This window comes from Suillus plorans, assembly GCF_016647745.1.
Source record: "Suillus plorans strain S12 chromosome Unknown HD556scaffold_17, whole genome shotgun sequence".
In the NCBI taxonomy this organism is placed as follows: Eukaryota; Fungi; Basidiomycota; class Agaricomycetes; order Boletales; family Suillaceae; genus Suillus; species Suillus plorans.
In genome coordinates this window covers 470370-495028 of record NW_024537401.1, presented here as the reverse complement: position 1 = coordinate 495028, position 24659 = coordinate 470370, and the positions used below count along the sequence as shown (strand labels likewise).

At 45.9% G+C, this 24659-nt stretch overlaps 8 protein-coding genes across 8 annotated transcripts; 2 read left to right on the top strand and 6 right to left on the bottom strand.

The window, feature by feature from the left end:
• Positions 1-137: 137 nt before the first annotated feature.
• On the bottom strand, positions 138-2298 carry HD556DRAFT_270184 (uncharacterized protein). Its single transcript, XM_041310091.1, has 12 exons — positions 2181-2298; positions 2079-2132; positions 1895-2023; positions 1726-1842; positions 1554-1676; positions 1389-1505; positions 1210-1338; positions 873-1157; positions 706-825; positions 540-656; positions 394-492; positions 138-342 (listed from the first exon to the last, which is right to left on the bottom strand). The coding sequence occupies exons 1-12, from the start codon at positions 2194-2196 to the stop codon at positions 284-286; spliced, it is 1365 nt and encodes a 454-aa protein (XP_041162336.1). The 5' UTR covers positions 2197-2298; the 3' UTR covers positions 138-283.
• Positions 2299-3202: 904 nt separating this feature from the next.
• HD556DRAFT_1466254 (uncharacterized protein) lies at positions 3203-5106 on the bottom strand (the record flags this gene model as incomplete). The annotated part of the gene is given in 10 exon segments (XM_041308367.1): positions 3203-3446; positions 3495-3746; positions 3800-3913; positions 3962-4002; positions 4050-4114; positions 4167-4179; positions 4199-4235; positions 4295-4440; positions 4499-4527; positions 4577-5106. 10 exon segments carry the CDS (start codon positions 4635-4637, stop codon positions 3203-3205), a joined length of 1002 nt encoding a protein of 333 aa, XP_041162335.1. The 5' UTR covers positions 4638-5106.
• Positions 5044-7091, bottom strand: HD556DRAFT_269847 (S-adenosyl-L-methionine dependent methyltransferase). Its single transcript, XM_041310089.1, has 11 exons — positions 6912-7091; positions 6803-6862; positions 6674-6749; positions 6612-6622; positions 6484-6558; positions 6360-6433; positions 6087-6307; positions 5935-6035; positions 5811-5880; positions 5670-5759; positions 5044-5616 (listed from the first exon to the last, which is right to left on the bottom strand). Exons 1-11 carry the CDS (start codon positions 6986-6988, stop codon positions 5161-5163), a joined length of 1311 nt encoding a protein of 436 aa, XP_041162334.1. The 5' UTR covers positions 6989-7091; the 3' UTR covers positions 5044-5160.
• A 1785-nt stretch (positions 7092-8876) lies between these two features.
• Positions 8877-11276, top strand: HD556DRAFT_1358169 (uncharacterized protein). The gene is made up of 5 exons (XM_041302535.1): positions 8877-9273; positions 9341-9973; positions 10025-10034; positions 10088-10716; positions 10771-11276. The coding sequence occupies exons 1-5, from the start codon at positions 9206-9208 to the stop codon at positions 11186-11188; spliced, it is 1758 nt and encodes a 585-aa protein (XP_041162333.1). The 5' UTR covers positions 8877-9205; the 3' UTR covers positions 11189-11276.
• Positions 11277-13483: 2207 nt separating this feature from the next.
• HD556DRAFT_1358163 (phospholipid methyltransferase-domain-containing protein) lies at positions 13484-14614 on the bottom strand. Its single transcript, XM_041302534.1, has 5 exons — positions 14457-14614; positions 14295-14400; positions 13985-14242; positions 13858-13932; positions 13484-13805 (listed from the first exon to the last, which is right to left on the bottom strand). Exons 1-5 carry the CDS (start codon positions 14560-14562, stop codon positions 13751-13753), a joined length of 600 nt encoding a protein of 199 aa, XP_041162332.1. The 5' UTR covers positions 14563-14614; the 3' UTR covers positions 13484-13750.
• Positions 14615-15619: 1005 nt separating this feature from the next.
• Positions 15620-17848, top strand: HD556DRAFT_1441223 (cytochrome P450; the record flags this gene model as incomplete). Its single annotated transcript, XM_041306260.1, has 13 exons — positions 15620-15996; positions 16048-16239; positions 16306-16451; positions 16504-16616; positions 16671-16782; positions 16836-16849; positions 16907-17096; positions 17149-17205; positions 17258-17282; positions 17332-17454; positions 17506-17519; positions 17577-17709; positions 17764-17848. 13 exons carry the CDS (start codon positions 15620-15622, stop codon positions 17846-17848), a joined length of 1581 nt encoding a protein of 526 aa, XP_041162331.1.
• A 223-nt stretch (positions 17849-18071) lies between these two features.
• On the bottom strand, positions 18072-19788 carry HD556DRAFT_1306753 (uncharacterized protein; the record flags this gene model as incomplete). Its single annotated transcript, XM_041299957.1, has 8 exons — positions 18072-18102; positions 18242-18273; positions 18385-18409; positions 18500-18783; positions 18943-18987; positions 19174-19200; positions 19304-19330; positions 19390-19788. 8 exons carry the CDS (start codon positions 19786-19788, stop codon positions 18072-18074), a joined length of 870 nt encoding a protein of 289 aa, XP_041162330.1.
• Positions 19789-21533: 1745 nt separating this feature from the next.
• HD556DRAFT_1233849 (phospholipid methyltransferase-domain-containing protein) lies at positions 21534-23313 on the bottom strand (the record flags this gene model as incomplete). The annotated part of the gene is made up of 6 exons (XM_041297624.1): positions 21534-21588; positions 21641-21715; positions 21759-22022; positions 22332-22385; positions 23084-23150; positions 23208-23313. 6 exons carry the CDS (start codon positions 23311-23313, stop codon positions 21534-21536), a joined length of 621 nt encoding a protein of 206 aa, XP_041162329.1.
• Between the last annotated feature and the right edge of the window lie 1346 nt (positions 23314-24659).

Sequence of the window (24659 nt, the reverse complement as noted above, 5' to 3'; positions counted from 1 at the left end):
TTTTTTTATTCCCGCTATGTCTATTAAGACCGCTGCACGACAGCAAACACTTCATGGACCTACCTTGAGGATCCATCCAGGCATTGCAATTGCATTTCAGACTTGACTGTCAACTATAGTTCATCCCATGCTGTTCGGAATAAGTCGGCTAAACAAAATGTAACCTAATAGTAGAAGAGCGTCGTTGCTACAGCCCAGTAATGACGTCGTCATTCGCGATCGTCGATGTTTTGGTTACCTGCTCTTCGACCGCATCGTCACACATGTACATATACTTGTTCTATCATGTGTCAAATACCCTGATGATCGATGTGATGGCCTGGGATGCAATGGTATACTGATCTAAAAGCAAGCTTCAGCACGTCGAGAAAAAGATGTTAGAGAACAACCGACCACGTTCGTGAGGGTGGTGCTGCGGATCTAAGTAGTACAGGGGATCCCTCTTCAGGTGTTGGTACTCGTCCATCTCCCGAACTTTCTGCCGTATCTCTCCTGAAAGTATTGTTAGCGTTATATCTCAGAATCAGGAGAGCGTTTACCATAAGACGACAAAGATTCCAATGCGGCAGTCATGCGGAGAACCTCGCCAGGATAATGACTGCTGAGCATTTCAACCAGTATCTTGTCATCCCTCGTAATTTCACGACGCAGTGATTCTGACGTTTCATGAGCGTGTTGCGCAAAGGGTTGTCTTGGAACTCTCACCGTCAGGCGCAATCTTTCTTAAAACATCATTGAGAGCCTCGATGTCCACATCCGTGGCTTTGAGACACCACAAAAGAGGTCCTATGATTTCAGCGTCAACCATCGCCTGACGTGCGTCCTCTATATCTTGATTAGTGTGCGTTCTCGACAGCAACACGCAAACCAACCGTAATCAGCAATAATGCGCAGGTAATTAATAGCGCTATTCTGAACAGAGTCGAGCGGATATGTTTCGATCATCTTGCGCAAAATCCCAATGAAGTTTGTCGGATATTTAGGGCTATCGGAATCATCCATTGCGTTTTTGACTTGTCTGCGGAATGTCTTCTCCATGACGTAGTTTGCCGCTTTCTTGAGTCGCTGATGGGGTGCATCCTTGCATCCGAAATTCCAAGAACCGTCATCGAAAGACGGTGGATTCATTGGGTTTAACATCACGGATCGAAGATCATCTGCACAACTAGTAAGAACTCCAATAGACCGCAGGAATCCAGATTGCCAAACCATTCTTGAATATGTCCGCAAGGATATCTATGCCTTTCCGGTGAATTGTTCCGTCAAATATGCGTTCATCGATCATCTGCAGCAAACGCAGGTCCACTGTAGTGTTCAGTATCCGTTCCTTGGCGTCGTCTGAACGTAGCCCAGTCAAATTTGTTGGAAAAATGTCTCGAAGCACCCACCGTATTTCATGAGAGTCAAGAGCGCATCCGCAGCAAACAACGCGTGGTCTGGTTTAGCCAAATTATCGACTATGCTGTCCAGGCCTCCTTCAGCAATGATTCGTTTGCGGAGTTCAGCTGAGACAAATGTCAGTTTTCCTGGAACAAAAATTTTATGGACCGTACGGTATCCTGATAGCTCCTTGAGCTCCTCAGTCGCCTCCTTGCTCTTTTCAACTGCGTCATCTCTCGAAAACGCAACTAGTTTTCTGATGTGCGGACCCTGTGCGAGCGCGTCGCGTATGTCCTCTGAGTAACATGGTAAGCAGGGTCTTCTTAAGCAGTTTCAGATACGAACCAAATTCAGCGAGCAATACCAAGCCGCGTGGTCCGCCGCTCAAACCTTGCTTATCGAACTCAAACAGGTCGATCAATGTGACGAGGATATCGCGGCCTATGGCCTCGGCACGGAGTTCTATTTTCGGAAGAACATCAGCATTGATCGTAGGAATGGGAAGGGTGTGTACCTGGACTCTTGCGGCAAAACTCGCATAATGCAGCGACCGCAGCCGGAGTGACAAAGAAATCACGACGCTTTATCAAGGTCTTGAGTCGTTTTACAAGCTCTCCGCATTCGATATTCTTTGGGATGTTTCCTGAACACGAAATATCTGAACATACTGATTTCCGTGGATCTATGTCGTGACTGACCTTTCCCGGCCACAACTGCCAAAATCTTTAACGCAGCAACGACAACGATCGGAGCTGAGATACAAATGTGGAAGAGGAGCGAATTGAGAGGTGAAGACTTACATTTTTCTTTCAACATAACAAAGATTTGTCGGATGAAATCGGATTGTTTAGAAAGAATGCAAGATGCATCATCTTTAGTTCGATCGCATATGAGGGGGCATGTTCGAAACGATTCAGATGAATAATGCAACTAACCAAAGCGTTGGGCGAGGTATGACAGCGTCCTCATCGCGATTAGTTTGTTTTCGCCGGTGTTCCGACACAGGTCGACGATTCGACCAACCATATCCTCTTTGAGGAGCTTCTCTCTTAGTGTTTTGATCTCGCAAAGAGCCGGAAGAGCCGCACAGGCTCTGCCTTGGTATTCCGTGTCTTGGAGCATGGTAGGAACATCAAGACTGTCTAGTATTCTTTCCGTGTCTTCGTCCGCGTCCTTGACTGTGCATTTCTGAGAGTTCGTCGAGGCAGCAATATAAAGCAAGACATACTGAGTGCGCAGTACGCGATGAATGCGCCGAGGCACATTTTACGAGCATTAATGCGTTCTTTTTTGGCCGCGTCAGGATCTTTGTTCTTCAGGTCCGACATGGGAGATGTCTCCTCCTTCTCGTCTGGCGCGTATTTAACATCCCCGATAGTTTTGCCATGAATGCTAAGCAAGGCTTCTAGCGTCTCTAGTGCATTCACCTTCCGCACCGCTTCAACTCCGAGTTCTGCAATCCATAAGATCAGGTCGGCATGTCAAAATCGTCTGTGATCTCACCGAATGAACACATGAAGGCCAAGCGATCAACATAATCCAGGGTGTGTTTCTTGTGAATTGTACCAACGAGATCTTCAGCAGTCGAGCGATTGAAAGGAACTTCCCAGGCATCACCCAACTGTTCCTGGTCATAGGCAACATGGAAGTGAATTGCTTCTGGCCATTGCTGGAGATTTCTCCAGAAACTCGCTTTCGACCGATAGTGGGCACGAAACAGAACCGACGCATGGACCTTTTGGCCAGGTAAGATGGTACGACCTTTTCCAACATGCGGCCTACAAGTGTTCAATGTCTGAGTCAGACGGAACAACATTGCCACTTACACTATTGTATGCTGGTTAGAATTGTTGTAGCAAAGACGTCTGACAGGAAATAGCTCGAGCAGCCACCACCGAAGTGTTAACGAGTCGTTAATATTAGGTTCCTTCAAATCTTCAAATCTGAAAGCTATCTTGGGTGGATTGAGCAGAAGCCCTGCATCGAAAGCTTCTTCTCGCATCCATAGTAAAGGCATGTCTTGGAAATTGAGTGCTTTGCCCGTCTTCTCCCTGTTTCCACCACCGCTGGAACAAGTTGTCAAATGATGGCCTTCCCGTGCAGGGGATACATACATATCCGAATGACTACCAGCAAACCAAACCTCCTTGACATTATCTTCCTTGACATCCTTGACAGCATTGTTTGGAGGTTGCGCCAATTGGGATTCGGGTCGATTGCTCGTGCCTCCATAGACATACTCAGGTAGGAATTTCACCCTGCGCTCATCAAGCGCAAGTCCCTGACGGAAACAGCAAATGTGATCGCATGTATCGGTGGATGGTAAAATCTTCTCCTTCCTGATACCAACAGATGAAACGGTGTCCCTATACGGCGTATTGATCATGCTGGTGTACTCGCACTCAGGGATAACGCTCACCATACACCGATGAAATGTATTACTACGCGTCTGGAGAACGTCGACCTGAATCCTGCCGCAAGTAACTTATCCTTCTTCTTTCCACTGTTGATGGCGGAGTAAAGCTCGTAGGCGCTGCTGGCGTCAGAAAGTCAGTCAGGAACGATCATCAAATATACTCACTAGGGGATCTGTTCTATGTTGCCGGGTAATATGAGTCCCATCTATCAAAAGAGTATTAAACAAGAAAGATTATAGATCATAAATCGACGTTGATGGATACCTCGTGGATCATTCCTGCCAATACACGAACTTGGTAGGCACCTCTCGAAAATCCTGGTCTTGCATTTTAGTACAGTTGACTATATGCAACGTCCAAGGAACTTACCAAACAGGAAGATCTTGTCACCAGGACGGTACGTGTCTGAGCCATCTGTAGGCTCCCATAATAGTTCGACTGATATTACTTTACTGACGTTACCCCGAACCATGAAAAGTCAAAGATATGATGCTTACAACGCAAAGGCCAGATCAAAGACACTCTCGATCTGCTTCATCCAGTGTGTGTGTCCCTTGGCATACGTTCCTACACCACTGTTGTAGTACGTTAACTGCTTGCTATCCTTGACCATCTCGCTATACAGTTCGACGATATTGGTGTTCTGAGTATAAATATTGATTGTCAAGAAAATCAGAAGGCATGAGCGTCAGACGACCTACTTTATCACCATACTTGTTTGATGTCCCATCTGAAGACATGAATAATCGTCATCGGGAGCTGTAAGCTAAAACGCCCACCGATACAAATGACCAGATTTCTCCCTGATACTTGGTCCCCGGAACACTTACACGATATCATAATCCGAAATTGTCAGCGACTACCCAATTTGGAGCCGTAATAGTAGGATATGCCACAATGGTGGCTTGAATGCGCGAGATGTTGGATGAATTCCCTTGCATCAACAACGTTTTATATTGTGCTGGACAGGGCCTGCCCACGAAGGTTTGGTCATACGATGACCTGTGCATAACTGCATGCGGCACACGTGGAAACACTATACCCGGCCTCCTGGAGAAGCGCCACACTAGATCCATAGAAACTGCGGTACGATTAAGTGCAATACTTCGATATTTTGCACACCACGTTGCAGACCTTACGGCTCAAGTAATGATGCACGGCAAGGATGCACAATATCCTTGGCGTCAGGTGCAACGTTGGGCGTCTTGTTCGATTTGTATGGACACAGAATGCAAGGGCTCAATCGGGAAGTGATGAACAGAAGATGGAACATGAGGCTGCATTGTGGAGATGCCAAAACTCTGGGATGGATATCAAGTCGTCGAATGAAAAATCACAGGTTACGTACAAGGCTTGTTTTAAATCATATTACATCCACAAACTCTTGTAGGGTAGAAGTGACTTTGCGGCTCACATGATTTGTGAAGCTTTCAAATATCAACCGATCCTTGCCCTCCACCCAGGTGAAGAAAAGATCGCATGCAATGTCACTTGAAGTATAAGATGATCGTTCGCGACATTCAACCGAACAACGCAGGACTGGCAAATCTTGATCCGCACAGATTGTTTCTGGAAGTTTCCCCCTTCGTGCTGCGCGGGACCAGGTGTTACTCCGGGCATGCACCAGCATGGTAGAAGAATGATCATGAATCGCAGGCGTAGCCGAGGATGTAACCGTTATGCCATTAATGAGTGCGAGAACATTTCGTAAAGCGCTTGCCAGAATGTCCGCAGATCGAGCGCCCGGAAAAGCGTGGTGCAGCGTGTTGCGAGAAGGCATGATATTCTGCAAGGCTGGGTTGGAGACGCGAGCGAAGGTCTGGACAGTGATGAAGTAAATAGCTTGCGTGATGGTAAAGCTAGAAGTCATACATCAGGAAGCCTGGCATCTTGAAATGACCACCCAATGGCCCAACGACGAGTTTGACCCTGAACAAACTCTGTTATAGCATAGTTGTCTACCTTACGTCACCAAATTAGATAGGAGACTGCAGAGTTCCACGACGCACGCACGCAGTGTTCGCGAAAGAGGGAAATAAGATCAGGAATTGATGACATCTTCCCAAGCATAGAAGTGTACCACCTATGGGCACGCATCAGCACGTCTGAAGTCGCGCTGTCAATACAATTAGGTCACCTGCACTTCATCCTCAACTGTAGGCTTTCCAAAAAAATCCGAGCAACAAAATTTGTCTCTCCCCCTGGTGTTATCATCTCCACTTCTGCTCCGGAGCAAACCTTAGTCAATTGGTTAGATTATCTTACATAAGTGAACACTGTCTTTCTCACCGCATTTGGACTAAACTCCTTGAATTCGGCTGAGCGCGAAACGTCTTCGGCGCTGCTATAAAACGGTGGGTTACACATGGTGAAGTCAAAATCCATTAGACTTGTATGCAGGGGTTGAAGAATAGGCCCATCAGCCTGAACACGCTCAACAACAATGCGACTGTCCATAGAATTCTGAGAAACGTTTTGTTTGGCGAATTGGATGGACCGTTCGTCGACATCTGAATCATATGTTCCCATCATATTTCGAAAGCATACCGTTATGGCACTTACCGGTAGCTATGAAGTTCCAATTATGTTCAATGCCACAAGCCAATAACGGGTAGATTGCTGAAGCACCAGTGCCACTGAGTGACGTTTGCTCCACTGCATTCAAACGAAGAATAATGTGACACACATGTCAAGCCCCCTGACGGTAGCGGAACCGCAAGTGAATTTCACTATGTCTTGTAGCCAAAGAACATAATTTAATCTGTGGAATAGATTTCAGCCTTCCTGCATCGATCTTCTAAAATGTAAAAGCACCTGTTCGGCACCTAATATGCATCTGGTGTGAGATAATATAAATGCGCAGCAAAAAGCCTTACCGGAGGGCAGAGTCTATCGTCGGGCAGGGTTAATGAAAGACCATAGTCAAGACGAAGGAGTGCTTCTGTTAAATGCCTGCCCTCATTAGTGTACCGCATCAAACGGAGCTTAGACTTATCATCGCTCACTTTTGTGCAGGAAGGTTTTTGAAATTTATCGTGCTTGATCCTGTATGGTTGATGAAGACACTGGATAATTTCAGTATTTCTCCGAGGCTTTCGTCCGATGAATGCGTACTGTGGTCTGAGAGGAGGGTAGCGCCTTGCAAGGTCAGCAAAATCAGGAGGTTTATTATACGGATTGCGAGGATGCATGTAATGTGTTCCCCAAAAACTTGAACAAGTCAAGAGCAAGAGGGACCGATCACTGGTCGTTGAGTGACACAGTGACCTCAGTCCGAGTCTCCGAGTCTGGCCAAATTGCTAGCGGCTTACTAAGCGAGTCCAGAGTCCGACTACATCCTGTTCCCACAACGCCTGGTATCGTCTACGACCATGTAATAATGACCCCGCCAAGTCTCCCACTGGAAGCACAATTAAATCAGACCACAAGCAACACCCGTTGATGCATCAATTACTCTTATCCGATGGTCCTCCCAAGATAAAGTAAAAGTACTTATGTTCGCTAAACATTTCCATGCTCTCGTCCACACTGTATACCGGTTTAAATTGGTAAGTTTTGACTTTTCTGGGCCTGCTGTCGCATCCTCACTCACTCAAATTACAGAGAGAACTAAATAACCCCTCAAGCTCCTCCAGTACCTTTATTCACGATTGTTTTCTTTTTCTTCCACCTCACTTCTATGCACTCTATTGGGTCTTCTGGGCATAGACTTGGAAGATCATCCATACTGTTCTAAATCTGCCACGAACGAGTGTCGCTATTAGATTGAAGTATAGCCGATATTAATGGCGAGAAATTTCCCATACAGACTCTTAGGAATGTATGGAACACTTTTTCCTCCTCATCCAAAATTAGCCGCTCACAAAATTAAGAGTTCCTCCCGAGGCGTGAGCTATAACTGTGAGCCAGTTGATGCGGCTTGGCGTATAAAGCCCTCGTGTTTCTCAAGAACCCTCTGGTTGCTGAGCTCAATTCCATGTCTGCCAAAAGAGTCTTATCTTGTCCATAGTATGGGTGCCTACTACCTCGGCAACTTTGAGGGTGTCCAATGTCTTCCACATGATTCCGGGAAGGAAGTTTCACATGAGGTCTTCAAGATCAGAGTTATTTGTGTCTTGCGTTTGGACTATGATATCCTGATCGATGCCGACTCCCGAGGATAAGTATGACCAAGGAGTATGAGACCGCTACTATTTGCGAGGAAATGCAGAACCACGATGCTGCTTCTATCCGTAAAGCGGCCTCCAAGTGATGAATATGAAACAAAGAACAAGAGTTCTACCACGAGTAAGATTTGATTTCTTCGCCCATCCTATATGCACAAATATATCTGATATCTCAGGCACGCTTATCAAATTCAATAGCTCATAGCGGCATCTGATTGGAAAAGATGTTCACACCTACGAGCTACGTGTTGTCGGACTGCTTTTCCTACGATACTCGTGGTCAAGTCCAGAACATCCATTGAATTCAACAAACGGCAAGATCGGACGCGAGTCACTAGTGCTGGGGCAGAATTATTTACGGGCAATTATGCTGATTATGCCGGCAGAAGTGGCGATTCTCGCCACTTCTGTCACTTGGCAGAAATCTCAAAGCGCTACAAAGCTATGTGCATGACTATGTATGGTATAGGAAACGCCATTAGAAGAACACCAGCACGTCCACATCCCACTGCCCGTCGTCATGTGAGCTGTGATCGATTGATTAACTATCATGATCTCGTCAATAGATTTTGGTGGAAGACCTCGGTCAAGGTTGATGTGCGAGCGCCGAGTGGTGGTGCCCACGCAAAATTGGCTCCTAAATCGACATCGATGCCTGGCTGGACATCATGGTGTGCATGGCGTCAACGAATTGGCTTTCCATTAGCTACGACCTTGTGATGATTATAGTACAGACTGTACAACTGGTTTTTTTCTACTCTACTCTACAAGTCAGTTGCTCTGAGTCGACCGAGAAAGGTTACATCATTCACTGTGATCCCCTGTAGCTTGACATTCAACCGGATTCATGCCCGCAGAATTGTGCCATAGCACCGTTTGATAGAACCGGCTGGCTTCCTAGAATCCTAATGTACCTTGGTCAAATTTAAAAATTACTAAATTAGGCAACGGGGGACCGCACGACTGGTTTAAACCGACCGGCGACAACAACAGCACTGGAAATTCTGCCAAGCAGCTGAAATGATGATTGTACCACGGTCGATCTCGGTCCCACCACTAAGCTGGCAAGACCTGCATCGTAAGTCATACGTATTGCATCCACATGGTAGCAGATCACACGAGCTCCGAACCTTTTCCGACGGTCCATGAATATTTATACTGGAAAAACCAAACAATGTTATCCCATACCTATTACTCATCCCACCCTTACTACTACTCGGGTGCGCGACTGCACTGGCAAGAATGCCACGTCTGACTTTCGCGGTGCTCAGTGGCATACAGCTTCTCGCTCGTGTATCAGCTCAAACATGGTGAGCATCGTTCGTTGGATATCCCGACCACAACTTGTGTGACCAACATTTTTGACCCCTTCCGAAGGTGTAATAAGCACTACATGGCCAATCAGTCTGTTGTCCCACCAGGAGGCGAATTCACTATCCCAGCTGTGTCAGACGTCCCACTTCTTGCCTTCCGGTGTGCGGCAGCCGTAAAACCTTACTTGGAAGAGGATGTAGGCACACCTGCAGGCGTCCTCATTGATTCACCCGTGGTGTACTCAGAGATAGTCGGGGCACAACCAATCGGCCTCCCCGCAGGACCCCTTTCTAGTGCGGGACAATTGGATGTCACTGTGAGCCTGAATGGAAAGACTCTCGTCAATGCGCTTGTCCCACTCAATGCTTCTGCATATGAGCTACCATTCAGCCTTGATGGGATCACTCCTCAGATGACCCCATACAACCTTTCTTGTGGAGCCACATTCTTGGCAAGCAACGCAACAAGTTCATCGTCACCTCAGACCTACAACGCTTCGGCAGCTCTTTCTGTACTCCCTAATCCGACCAACAGCTCTGTGACTAAGATGGATTTAAGGACTGGAGCACTTCTGGTAAAGCCAGCAACTGGGTTAGGTGGAGAGTACGAGCCAATCTTTCCGGTTGGCTTCTATACGACCTTTGATGGATACCTCTCAACAAATATTTCGGTGGTTGATACGCTGAAACAACAAGGGTAGGCCTCATTTTGTGTTATTGTCCATACAGATCTGATACTCGCCTTCAGGTTCAACATTGTACGTTTTCCTAATGTTTACACAGAGGAACCGAGTGCTTACTGCCAGCGCAGATTCATATTGTCCCCACATTCGACAATATGACCGCCTTTGAAATGGTTCTCGATCGTATGCAAGAAGTCGGCATGTATCTCATGTATGATATGCGATTCACCTACATGAACAACACCTCCGTGATGGAACAGGTGAATTCTATCAAGTATCGTCCCAACCTCCTACTATGGTACACCGGTGACGAACCAGACGGAACCTCAGACCCACTGAACGCCACGAGTATTGCATACGACCTCATCTACAGCCTGGATGGTTATCATCCTGTCAGTCTTGTGCTGAATTGCCAGGACTACGAATGGGCCTCGTACACTGCAGGCACAGATATCGTCATGCAAGACGTGTACATGATCGGGAACAATGTCACCTGGTCCAATGAGTGGAACACGACTTGCACACCCGACTATGGTGACTGCGGTTGCGACAATTGCTTCAGCATTCCTGCCGGAAATAGCGCTGCCGTTTCACCCAACTCTACCTATTATGACAGCGTCGTCCCCGCAAACAGCGGTATCGGTTCGTACTTTGATATCAGCGACCGGGTTGCCAGCTTCCAAAATCGACTGGAGGTGATGGGATGGGAACGTACCAAAGCGGTATGGACTGTTCCTCAAGCTTTTGGCAGTGCACAGTCAGTAGCCTTTGTCACTTTTCTGTATCCGCTGTTGTTGACTGCGCTCATCAGATATTGGACGCGGACTCCTACAGGCGAAGAATGGGTTGTCCAGAGCATCATGGGCATTAATCAAGGTGCTCTGGGTGTCGTTCCCTGGGTAGATCCGAACCCTGAATACATCAAAGTGGCGGCGTCCGCGTTCGCGCTGAGCTTACCGAAGTTCACATCATATATCTTTGGCGCTACCTCGCCTCGGAGCAACTATTTAATCGGGGGTGTTGACATTGCTACTTGGGCGGCAGGGTTTGAGACCCTCGTCCTTGCTACCAATACTGACTATGTCACCTCGAATGTGACCTGGACAGACATCGGACTCTCTGGCGCTGGTGTTGAGGTTGTGTACATGAGCGGAAGTGTCAACACAACGGGTAACAGTTTCACACTTGGTAGCGTGGCCTCTGCGGCCTTTGTGGTCATTTCGACATAATCCCTGATGCAGAATGCGGACAACAGTAGATGGACATTTCATACCTTAGTCTAGCTTGAAAATACCACGGACCATGACATCGCCGCCAAAAAAAAAAAAAAAAAAGTATACGAAAGTGACATTTTGATAGATTATAACATTGCAAACTGCATCTATAGCTCCAGTACATGTGTATAACGTGTAACACCTTCAAACGCCAAGTCTGCCTTCGTTTTATACGAGGATTGATCTTTGGATATTTGGTACCTGAATATATCGGTATTCCGCAAACTCGTATGCAGATGCATGGTGGACGAATTCGAGACAGTTTCCAATGCCGCTCCAAAGTGACCCATATCTGAAAAGTAAGATGCAGTCAGCAAGGGTTTGAAAGAAAAGGCACGAGCAGAGAGGTCAGATTTTCATATCTCGACATGAATGTTAAGACAGGGATAACTGAAAGATAAAAAATCTCATCGTAGAAAAATAGCACCGCTGGGTGCTAATGAATCATTGGGCTGAATCGAAGTACTTACATTCGATTGGGCAAGTGCGTGCGATGGATTGATGGCCGACATCTGACAAACTAGGCTAAGACGACAGAAAAAAAGGAAGCCCCATGAAATCGTCTCTATATGTCGGTTTGGAGCAGAGCGAACATCTGAGTATTCGCTTCAAAAGCGATAAGATCGCAGAAGAATGAAAACTGCAGAAGAAGGATGTGAGGGCATTTCTGAGATGTGGTTGAAACGCTGAAGAGTGTGACCTAAAAATTCTTGTCTTTTGAAGTGACCTTGTGCAAACAAGTGACAAACACTTGTGGGAACCCGGCGCGTGTCATTCCCAACCCACCCCTTGCTCTCAACATCAGATTTCTCGCTTTATATACTTCTGTCTCTTGTTAATGTTGATCATAATATTAAAGCGAACGCAGAACTCGTTGGAGGCAAAAGCGGGAGGACTATCACTTTCAGCTGTTTAGATGTTAACTTCTAGCACCGGCCCAGCAGTGATTCTGATGCAATCTCCGATGCGGTGGTTGGTGCCGCCTTAATCATGGCAAGCTTGTCATGGAACTGCTATCGCAGGTTCACAGAGCTTACAGCTAACTCGCTCCTATTGCATCAAATGGTAGGAACGACATAGCTGTGAACCGCTCAGGCTGGCCGCTGTCCTGACTCCTGAACCTCCGGACAAGGGATCGCGTTAGCACACAGAGCCCCAGGCTGCAACAGGGACGATCCTGATTCATGCCGCGTGATTTATTAGAACGTGCAGCGCTGCTGCATAGCCCTGTTGCTCTGAGTACTTTTTCTAATCTCAGCAAGCAGCTGGACATCGTATAGGGCTGGTCAGCGACATCCCGCACCAACTTTTTCCTTCGTTTCTCCCACACCAAGCCTGGCGAGAAACAGTTACGATTAGATCGCTGGTGTTGAGCGTATCTCACTTCCTTCCAGCTCCACTGGGAAGTCTCTGTATCACCGTTAGCGTGGGCTCTGTCCACATCACAGCAAACGTCCCTCTGAATGCCACTGGCGTTCAAATTGTTGTAAATATCAGTAATCTTGAGGCTCAGAAGACTGCATGCAGTACCCCTTCATCTTCAAAGTCCAAGCCTGCAGCTTGGCACCAACGCTACGACGCAGCTAAGTATTATATCACTAGTCTGAGGTTGAAACGTTGAAACGTCGAGGTATTGGTATTTTCACTACAACATCCTCAAGCGGACATAGACAAGGAACTGGAGAGGCTGGAAATCGATTGCCTGATATCTGACATTTAATATGAATAGCTTTGGAATAGCTTGTTTGTATCTTAGATCACTGCATGCGCCCCAAACTTGGAAATCTATAAAGTCAAGTATCGTGCGACTTCGTCTGAATGAAGACAAAAACTCTGTGAGCAAAAGCAATCTGTATCGTCATTTGTGAACTTGCAACGGTGCCAAGTAACAATACCACCCAACTATATGGTAATTGCGCCACATCGGCACTATTGAAAACAATGCAGGGCGTATCATGTGGCTTAGCTATACAAATTCCATGATGTTCTGGAAATTCTGGCGGTCTTGGTCTGTCCAGCGTAGCGCAAGATGAACCAGAGTATACCTCTTCAACCCGTCCCCTATGCGTAGCGTGGCTCAGCGGCTACAGAAATGACGGACGGATTATATGTTTGAAGAGATAATTGTTGGGTAAAAACTTTCAGGTCCGAAGCATGTACTTGGACCTGGGTGAACCGTAGATTCTCAAAGCTAAGAGTAAGACACATCCAGCGAGGTTTTGGGAATCATACTCGAAAGCCAGGTGAATTCGCCGCACAATTTGTCATTCGAAAGATGAGAGATGTGACATGACAATTTATTCATACCAGTATCACGGCATATGGTCGCTGGAATCATGCGGCGGCACGATGAATGATAAACTTTGACGCCAACTTGTATGACCTTAACATTCAATCAATTATCAACGCTATGTAAAAGCACAATTCTAGCTTGGCCAGATAGAGCAAGTTACCATAGTATATTGGTGACCAAGCAAATGATGATGTGCGTGTCCGTATGCCATTCAGGTGTCGTGATCATAACGCCTTCTTTGTAGAGGCTCGTTTGGAGTAGATCATGTCAGTGAATGGTCTAACATTGTCCTTCAGAAACGCTGATACAATTGGCGAAGTAATGAACTTACCCTTCAAACCGTAGTGCAATCAGGTAAACGATATACACGTACAAACTCACGAGAAGTCCGGCTGGCCGCTCGTACCTGTGCACAACATATTTAGATCGTGCCGAAATGTAGAACCAAAAAAAAATACCATAAGGCCGTCGCAATAAAGCACATCGTACTTCCAACATACATAGGATCCCTCAGGACATTGAACGGGAAACCCTGTACGCGATGATCCATCAAAATACCGAAGTAGTCCCCAAGGAAAGTTCCAGTGATTCCGAGGGCCCAAGTGGAAGTGACAACAAACAGCTGGCCGATGGCAAACAGAACAACCGGTATCAGAATGTCATATGGCGCAGAGAGCATAGGAACTCGAGGTTGATCGCTCAAGGCGCGCTGATATCTGCTGGATGTCAAGCAAGGTCTACCAGAGCTATCGTGCAATTTGGACATACAAATTATCACGAAGCATCCCAAATGAAAATATCATGATGGCTAAAAAATAACATCCGTAGCGAGCATTACCACCAAATATGTGAGTAATTGTCTTGTTTTTGTACTCTGCAAGATATAAACAGGTGTTAATACGAGTTAGGTACGATTATGAATTCCTTTACCATTCCGGGCCACGATGTTCCAAGCTATTGGGTTAAACGCGATGGCGAGAAGGGAAATATGAAGAGACGTCGCAGATGCATTTACAATGATAGAAAAGGCGTCCATTGTCTGGCCTTATTGCAACTGAAGCTGAGAGAAGGTGAAAATATTCCATTCAACTTCTACGCGAATTTCTCACGGTACCTATCACCGCGGACTTGAAAAGCTTCAAAGGCGCCACCGCTATATATAGTTAGTGCGATAATCTTCAGCATAGAGTTCTTGGCTAAACGTTGTTGAATGTTAAACTTTGTAGCCCTACTCAATAACGATTTTATTCAATACGCATGATGACAGTCAACAAACAAAATAGGCACATTTGCCATTTTATTTCGCACTCGGTCGAGTACGGAGTTTGATATGAGAGACAGCTGCCGAAATGCCGACTGGGGGAGATCCGGCTCGACCAGCAAGAAAGTGCATATGGTCACCACAACAGTGACAACACCCCTTAGCGCCTCGTTGTTTCGCGTCGAGTGCTTGCAGTGCAATTTTTGCTGCAAATACTAGTCGATCATCCGGTGTCTCTGCATCAGCCAGTAAAATGATGGCATGCGGGGAACTATCTGTCATGGTGGCGTGAACGTGTTTCAACGACGCCTGCGCTGATGAGCACAGTCAAAACCCCTGCGCCTCCCTTAGCTGATTTCAAGCGCCGCTATGTGCGTGCCGAACGTGTTACTAGGGCTGCTCAATTAAACCTTACAGCGCGCAACGCCAACACTTGGTGCAGTAAATCAGTCTTAAAGCACATCCTAAACCTCCCTAAACCCCGTGAGTCGCATTCAATGCCTAACCCTTAACATTCCTGACCCTTTCCATCGAGTATAGGCTGCTTGTAGTAGCCTGTACTACACTGGGTGTTGGCGCTGCGCGCCGTAAGGTTTAGGCACAAGTCCCGTTTAGGACAGGCTTGGCAGCGCTTAAAGCTTGACCGGCCGAACTCGGCTCCCAGGTGAACGAGAACTGAATGAATTGAGCAGCCCTGCTTGTTCATTTTATTTGCATTTTATTTTGCAAGCTTTTGCACGAACTGTCACGAAATAAAATGGCCAAATAAAACTGCTATTGAGTAGGGATATAAGCTTCTATAATCAAGGTGTGTCACACTCCATCCCTTCCCATGCTTTTCACTCTAGGTACTATATCGTGCATTGTTGCCCTGCTTGTCGCTTTGGGCCTGTCTCGCAGACGTGTCTACCCTTTACCTCTGCTACCCGGCGGACCTCGGCCCATACCATTTTTGGGTAACGCGCTGCAATTGGATACTAAACGTCCTTGGCTCACATATGCTGCGTGGGGAAAGACATGGTTGGTAGCACACAGGCTCTTTTCCAAGCTCCTGGATTTAACTTCATGCCTGATCGTAGGAAAAATCTTCCGCTCCCGCATACTTGGGATCGACATGATCATCATAAACTCCGAAACCATCGCGCATGAGTTGCTGGAAAAGCGTTCTGCGAATTACTCTACCCGTCCAGTTATTCGCACCAACGAATTGTATGTATTACCGTTTTCATTCAATTTATTCTTCATCCACTGACGATACAGAGTTGGACTGGCTTTCAATTCTGTGATGCTTCCGTATGGGGAGACTTTACGACAACATCGCAAGATATACCATCAAGTCCTTAGGGCCGAAGTTTTAATCTCGTACCACGAGATATACTCTCGCCATGCAAATGGACTAGTCATCGATCTCTTAGATGTCACTAGTGACTCACTGCAGCAACACGTTGAAGCGTTCGTACCTAATCCAAGGATGTCTTTGTGACGTATGGTCCAGTTGACGATCAATCCTTGTGACAGATACTCGGGATCCCTGATCATGACCGTGACATACGGACACCTCGCTAATGAAGGCTCACTTCTTTCCCGTGTGCACGAACTCTTTGATATCGGAAAACAGACTATCACTCCCGAGAAGGCTGCCATGTTCACGGCCTTTCCTTTCCGTGAGTGCCTCCGTCGACGACATCATCTTGAGCATTCAGCATGAGGTTGCAGTCGAAAAGTTACCGTTCTGGTGCTTTGGTGGAGCATTTGCCCTGATAGGACGTTCCAGAGAATTAAGTCAACAACTTTTTGACGAGCCCTTTAACGAAGTGAAGGCACAGATGGTACGTTCGTGCAGACTTGTGGATGTAATTTTCGCCTGATCTGTTTGCGTGAAGGCAGATGGTACTGCTTCGCGCTCATTAGTCGCCGACTTTCTCAGTCAAGCTCGCGACGACACTGGCGAAGACACGATGAAGGCTGTTGCGTTGACGGGATACATAGGCAAGAGTTTGTTTTTATCAGGATGGAGTTCATCCATTGACGGGAATGCGGCATCTTAGCTGGCATAGAAACCGTGAGTCGCTACTTGAGCACTTAAAGCAGTTCTGATTCTTACTTTGATGTCCCGCAGACTGCATCCGCATTGCAGACATTCCTGTTGGCCATGGTGCTCTATCCTGACGTCCAATCCCGTACTCGTGCAGAAATTGACCAAGCTGTGGAGCATGACAGCATGCCGTGCCTTGATAACAGGGCGTCACTGCCCTACCTTGATGCCATTCTTTGCGAGGTCGTGAGATGGTATCCTCCCGCACCCCTAGGTTAGCTGGTGGTAATATAGTTTTGTGTTTGCATGGCTGACCCCTTGCACAGGCGTCGCACATGCGACATCAAATGACGATGTTTACGAAGGGCACTTCATACCCAAAGGTTCGAAGTCGTACGAATCAAGGTTATCGTTGACTCATATGTAGTTCGTCAGGTGCGATAGTGATGGTTAATCAGTGGTATATCGGCCTTGGATGCATATATTGGTTTGAGCTGATCATTGCTCAGGGCGCTGTCTCGGGATGAAGACATATTTCCCGATGCATCGCGCTTCGATCCTAGCCGCCATCTGACTGTCGATGGGAAGCTGAAGAACCCTTTCGTAAACCATTTTGCCTTTGGTCATGGCAGGTGAATACTCCAACCTTACTATCATCTTCAATCATCCACTGACCCTTGCAGGCGTATTTGTCCTGGTAGGCTGATTCATGGCTGATTTTGGCAATGTCGAGGATGACAAATGCACTTGGCAGGTCGTTGGTTTGCAGAGAACGGTCTGTGGACTGCATTTTCCACCATACTCGCCGTCTTGCGCATTGATCATGCCAAAGACTCAAATGGAGACAAGATCGAGGTGACGCCGGAGTACACCACCGGTTCGGTGATGTAAGTGATCCAGTAGTAGTATGTATTCAATAACCTAAACTGACCCTGCCGAAGTTGCCCTAAACCATTTCCCTGCTCGTTCGAAGTCGTGAACACAACGAGAGCAGCACACATCCGAGCGATGATGAATTTGAAGTAGACTTAGTTTGTGCTCAAGGTGGTCTACCATATGATATAGCGCGAAGTGTACGAGATGGCACAGGTTTACGGCCTCTGTTTTTTTCTGTCTCTGATGAACAAGAAAATTGCTTTTGAATTCATTGACTCATCAAAAAATAGACGCATGTCCAAAATCTCGTGAACCGGCGCAACCAAGCTGCATACCATTAATTGGTTCACAGGCCCCTCCCGTTGGTCCACCTCTATTGGTGGATAGTAATCCATGCACTCGTGCTACAGCACACATATAGAGTCATTCAACGATGCAACCGTAGCGCAATTCATTTAAGTTCGCTCTGGAGCATCATAATCACTCAGACTGATGGGGCAGACCTCATGGGCCCGCTGCGCGCATTCTGGGGTTGAAACTTACAGGCGTCCATTGACAGCCCAGTCACCCTCATGCTATGCTTACGGGAGAGGAATCGATCTCACAACGTTGCTCATGAACACAGCAATAAGACACACATTAAATCGTAGTGCAATCAGGTAAACAATATACATGTATAAACTCACGAGAAGTCCGGCTGGCCGCTCGTACCTGTGCACAACATATTTAGATCGTGCCGAAATATAGAATCAAAAATACCACAAGGCCATCGCAATAAAGCACATCATACTTCCAACATACATAGGATCCCTCAGGACATTGAATGGGAAACCCTGTACACAATGATCCATCAAAATACCGAAGTAGTCCCCAAGGAAAGTTCCAGTGATTCCGAGGGCCCAAGTGGAAGTGACAACAAACAGCTGGCCAATGGCAAACAGAACAACTAGTATCAGAATATCATATGGTGTAGAGAGCATAGGAACTTGAGGCTGGTCACTCAAAGCGCTGTAGCACTCGAGCTGATGTTTAGGCCCAGTGAAAACTGACTGATGGGAGAGGGCAGGATATGTTGAGATGCGACCCTGAGAAGAAAAACACATATGAACGCATGTTTCCCTGCCTCGCCCCGTAGCCGGACGAAAAACATTAGCTGGGGCAGTGTCTCTGGCGCTCCCATGAGTCAAAAACATATACAGGCATATTGTAGCTAATGTAAAACATATTTGCGCATATGAACGCACATACTCGCTCCCCTCGCCAGATAGTTGAAAATGTGTGCAAATATGCTTGAATAATATTAGACACTACAATAGCTAGCGCGCACGCGCAGATAATGGGGGTACAAAAGTGGTACAAAAAGAGCTAAAAAAATGCGGACAGTGGCTCGAAAACGTGATGGTGTAGGAAATGCATATGCCGGATCGTGCAGAGTCAGATGGTGCTGAAATCTAATAAAGCTGTCCATCACAGACAGATTTGTTCCATGTATCGCTAACAACCTAGATGATGATTTAGAAAGGTGTCAATTGAGAGAATGAAGTACTTATGAGAGGAGTTGCTTTCTCATCATATCCCTATCAGTCAGTGTGAATGAATCAATACAAGAAACATCATCTCCTCGTCATATTCCTGCAATAGACATGAATATATGCGCGTGAAGATGATGTTATGACATACTGCAGCCTTACACTGTCCCAGTACAGCGCTGTTCTAACTTTGAAACTCGCATGGTTAGTGTAATCATACCTTTGAATAAAGGACACATGAGTTGAAGCCAGAACCAGTAGAGGAGAGTGGCGTGACCCTTCACTTGGATGTGGGAAGATGGTGGGGAGGAAGAAAGGTGCCGGTGAGGCAACAGAAACTTGGCCCCAACGATTTTTGCAGCTTTGGGGTTGCTTTGGGGCAACAAATTTGGGGTCCTTCGCAGCTTGCAATGCTATATTTGGGCTTCGCGAGACAAAGGTTGCACTCAGTGATGCAAAGTTTGTGTTTGCGATGCACAGTTTGCACTTTGTGAGATGGAATTTGTCGAACTTTGCAAAGGTAATGTCGAAGAGATAAGAAAGGAGCACATCCTGACACATTACTAATATGGTAATTCACATCTCAACATATCCTGCCCTCTCCCGTCACAGTCAGTTTTCACTGGGGTTTAGGCCGCATTGGACCCGATATTTTCCCACGCACTTGTCCTCCCTATGTCCTGTCCTGTCATATCTATGCATTTCTATTGTTTTTTAATATCTCAACTTCCAGTGCTGCCACTGCAATGAGCTCACAACAAAATAAAAAAATTCTTGTTGGGCCTAATGTGCAGAGACCTAAGGTATACACTACAGTAGACCCAATATGAATATGTGTTGTTGTTGTGTTGTTATTTAGCAATAAGTGAAAATTGTGCATTTCCCATGGAACAATAGTATATTAATATCAAGAGGCGTAGTCTCGTACGTGGAGTGGATTATAGAAGCTTAGTCAGGCCATTTGAGATATGCAAAACAAAGTACAACATTCAACAATGTTTGGACATTCAGCCACCAAGACAATTTATGAACTCAATGCTGAAGACTATCACACCACCAACTGGCCTACACCAAGTGGAAATGAATCTGTATCATTATGAATAGCACTTGTACATAGGATGCCATGCTAGTGCTGGTGCCTTTCGGGCCAAGTGAAACTTTTTGAGTCTTCTCTCAGCTTCAACTGCAACAAGGCCATACATGGACACTTTTTCTACCATTGTAGATGCATCTGTGATGTCTCTCCATGTTTCACTTCTCGCCATTGCATTTAACCCAACAGCTTGGAACATTCACTGCAGGCATTTTCTCATTTTCCTCCACCAAACATCCAAAAAAACATTGATTGAGAAGATAGAAATTTCCCCTCATTTTTCTGTCAAAACATTAAAAAAAAGTAATTCATGTTTCAATGATGTTCTGTGTGTGGCTTTTTGAGTCCGTGGTGACAGGTACCATGAGAAGTTCGCGTAGAAGTTAAGAGTTGAATGGTTGAATATTTTCACCTTCTCTCAGCTTCCACTGCAATAAGGCCAGACATGGACACTTTGGCTGCTATTGTAAATGTATCTGCGACGTCTCTGCATGTTTCACTTCTCGCCATCACTTTTAATCCAACAGCTTGGAACATTGTGGCCCGGAATGGTGAAGCAATTTATAACTTGTACCCAACTTGTGTTTACATCTTGCAGAGTACACAAACAAGATGATTACTCGCCTATTCAGTGGTAATGCTCGCCATGGATGTTATTTCTTGGCTATCATGATATTTTCATTTGGGATGCTTCATGATCATTTGTATGTCCAAGTTGCACTATAGCTCTGGTAGACTGATTGACATCTGGCAGATATCAGTGGGTACAATTATCAATTCCTTCACCATTCCAGGCCACAATCACTGCAGGCATTTTCTCATTTTCCTCCACCAAACATCCAAAAAAACATTGATTGAGAAGATAGAAATTTCCCCTCATTTTTCCTGTCAAAACATTGAAAAAAAGTAATTTTTGTAGTGGACTCACTGCACAATCTGTTATTTGAAAGATGACAGTTGAAACTCAAGATCCAAGATGTGACAAGATGATAATTCATCATACCACCAGTGCCACGGCATATGTTCGCTGAAATCATGTAGCGGCGCAGCCAATAACAAACTTTAACGCCAACTTGTGTGACTTTAACATTCAAACAATTATCAATGCTATGTAAAAGCACAATTTTTGCTTGGCAGGATGCGGAAAGTTGCCATGGTATTGGTGACAAGTAAATGCTAATGTGCATGTCCATGTGTCAATCAGGTGTCGTGATCACAACACCTTCTTTGTAGAGGCTCGTTTAGAGTAGATCATGTCAGTGAATGGTCTAGCATTGTCCTTCAGAAACGCTGACAGAAATGATGAAGTAAGAAACTTACCCTTCAAATTGTAGTGCAATCAGGTAAACGATATATATGTACAAACTCACGAGGAGTCCGGCTGGCCATTCATACCTGTCACAACAGATTTAGATCGTGCTGAAATGCAGGACAACACAAATACCACAAGGCCATCACAATAAAGCACATCATACTTCCAACATACATAGGATTCCTCAGCTCATTGAATGGGAAACCCTGTACGTGATGATCCATCAAAATACCAAAGTAGTCCCCGAGGAAAGTTCCAGTTTTTCCAAGGGCCCAAGTGGAAGTGACAACAAACAGCTGGCCGATAGCAAACAGAAGAACTGGTATCAGAATGTCATATGGCGCAGAGAGCATAGGAACTTGAGGCTGGTCGCTCAAAGCGCGCTGATATCTGCCAGATGTCAAGAATGTTGAAGGTACAACAATTCAGATGGTGAGTCTGAACAATGTTGGGTCTTGCAGAACCTAGCTGCTATTCGACCCTAAAGGGTTTCTGAACCAGGCTCAAGGCTCAGAGGAGAGGAAATATCATCAAAACTTGCTGAATACTCAGACTCATACTGGTAACTGGTGGAAAGATAACTTTATTATGTAAGCTACAAAGTGCCAACATAAGGTAAGGTAAAAACAGTCTCTACAAGCCCAGCCAGAAATGAATCCCTACAACGTCTACTGGAGCTATCGTTTATCTTGAACCTACAGATGATCACAAAGCATCCCAAATGAAAATATCATGATGGTTAACAAGTAGCATCTGTTACGACAAACGGTCGTGTGCAACTTGGATGGTTCTGCTCAGCGACAACCACGACAGTGGTACCGAGTGCTGAGGTTCGTCGGCTCTTACAAACAAGCAAGAGTTGCGTATGCTGGCGTAGCTCGTGGTGGTTAACGAGGGGTTACGGGCGATTATAGCGTTTACAGACAGAAGGTTATGGTGGGCCTTCCGAAGGTATGAGTCGATGTCGAAGCAAGGTAACTTTATGCGAAGACAAGGAGTTCAAGGGAAAACCAAGTAGGATTAAAGTAAGGAACATCTACTTTAATCTTCGACCTTATATAAGGTTACTCTATCGTATCTAAGCTCAGCCTGAAGCTGGGTTCTAATCTGCTTATCTATCGAGTCAGAGATACCGTCCATGAGGTAGGGCTTCTATCTAAGATAGGACCACGAGGTGTCCTTCTATCAATACTCGAGGCAACGCGAGGCTTGCCTTCTATCTGTCCATGAGGCAGCACGAGGCCTGCCTTCTATCTTGATATCGTAAATAGGTCATCTAGACCTATGTCGTCATAATGTCATCAGCGGTCCAGACCGCTTATCTAAGCCAGCATCTCCCGGGCTTCTCTTCTATTCGTCAAGGCCTTCTGGCCTAGTTCATCGTCATAGGGCTGGTGAGACCCGGGTATCATTCTGTTGCCGTGCGGGGTGGCAGAGGGGACTCGTGTAACGTATTGTAACAGCATCCATAGCAAGCATTACCACCAAAGATGCGGGTAATTGTCTTGTTTCTGTACTCTGCAAGATGTAAACACGTGTTAATACAAGTTGGGTGAAAGTTATGAATTCCTTTACCATTCTGGGCCACAATGTTCCAAGCTGTTGGGTTAAAAGCGATGGCGAGAAGCGAAACATGGAGAGACATCGCAGATACATTTACGATGGAAGACAAAGCGTCCATGTCTGGCCTTATTGCAGTGGAAGCTGAGAGAAGGTGAAAATATTCCATTCAACTCTTAACTACGTGAACTTCTCATGGTACCTGTCACCGCGGACTTGAAAAGCTTCACTTGAGCTAGCCACCTCAGGCATTACTTCTCGGTCTCAATAGAGACCTTTGAGGTAGGGTTTCTATGTTGTGGGAAACTTACCTCTGAGGTGCACCCTCCCACCATTCTATTAATAACGTGCCTCATACATTACATCCAGCACCTCCTGGCATGGCTCATGTGCCGTCTGTGCCGCTCAAACCTATCCTCCATTCGTTATTGCGCACCTCCAGCATTCCCAGGGCGCACTGGCCTCTATATGCTCTTGGGGCCCTCGCACCACAGGAATCAAACCCTCGTCACAGTGTCTATCTGTTAAGACCGTGCACAAAGGGTAGGACTGATTCTGAGGGGCTTGGCTTCAGCTCGTGCGCTGCGCCCCTTACCCGAGTATGTGCCCTTAATTTCAGAATGATGTCCGAAGAAAGTCCAAGGACGTCCGAAGCGCGGGAAAGTTCGGAAGGACTTTCCGGACGAGTGCGGGAAAGTTCCGGAGGAACTTCCGGAAATTACAATGAGGTTTCGTCCTGATACGGATATGTGTAATGGCTACTTAGGACAAGTCCTAAGTAGAAGCAAACAGAGGAAAGGCTGCAAGGACAAAGTCCGAAGCAGAATAGGTCCGGAGGACCGCGGGAAAGTTTCGGACGAACATCCAGAAACTTCGGAGGATCGGATGAGCGGATAAGCGGTGTCATGCATGATATGGATATCATACATGGACATATTCAGATATATATATAAAAGCCTACAGCAATCGAGCCTATTAGCTTTGTCCATGGGAGGCTTGCTTAGAGGCGATATATAGGAAGTTGAAGAAAAGAAGCAGAAAGACTTGAGTAATTTGTATTAGGATCTGGTTTAATTTTGTTTGCTGAATGTCTGAAGACTGTGTTTCTTACATAATCTTTTTCATTGGTCTATGATTGCAATTGTTTATCCATGTTTCATATTTATGAGTTGTTTACATTCATCATGTTAGTTTTCTCTTCTAGGGAAAAACTTACATAATGAGTTCACATGTGATTATTCAGAAATTGGCAAGATCAAGCTTAGTCAAATCTGATGACTCATGAACTCTCTTTCTCTGCTCAATTTGTCGTCTAGCACCACCATTTGCATATTGGTGATCAGATCGATCAGACTGAGTCAGTTCTATTTTTATTTTAATAGTATACATGTAATATTTAATTACAAATAAGTGGAGCAGGATATTCCAGATATTCATTTGGCACCTAGGTATCTTTCCCACGCCAAA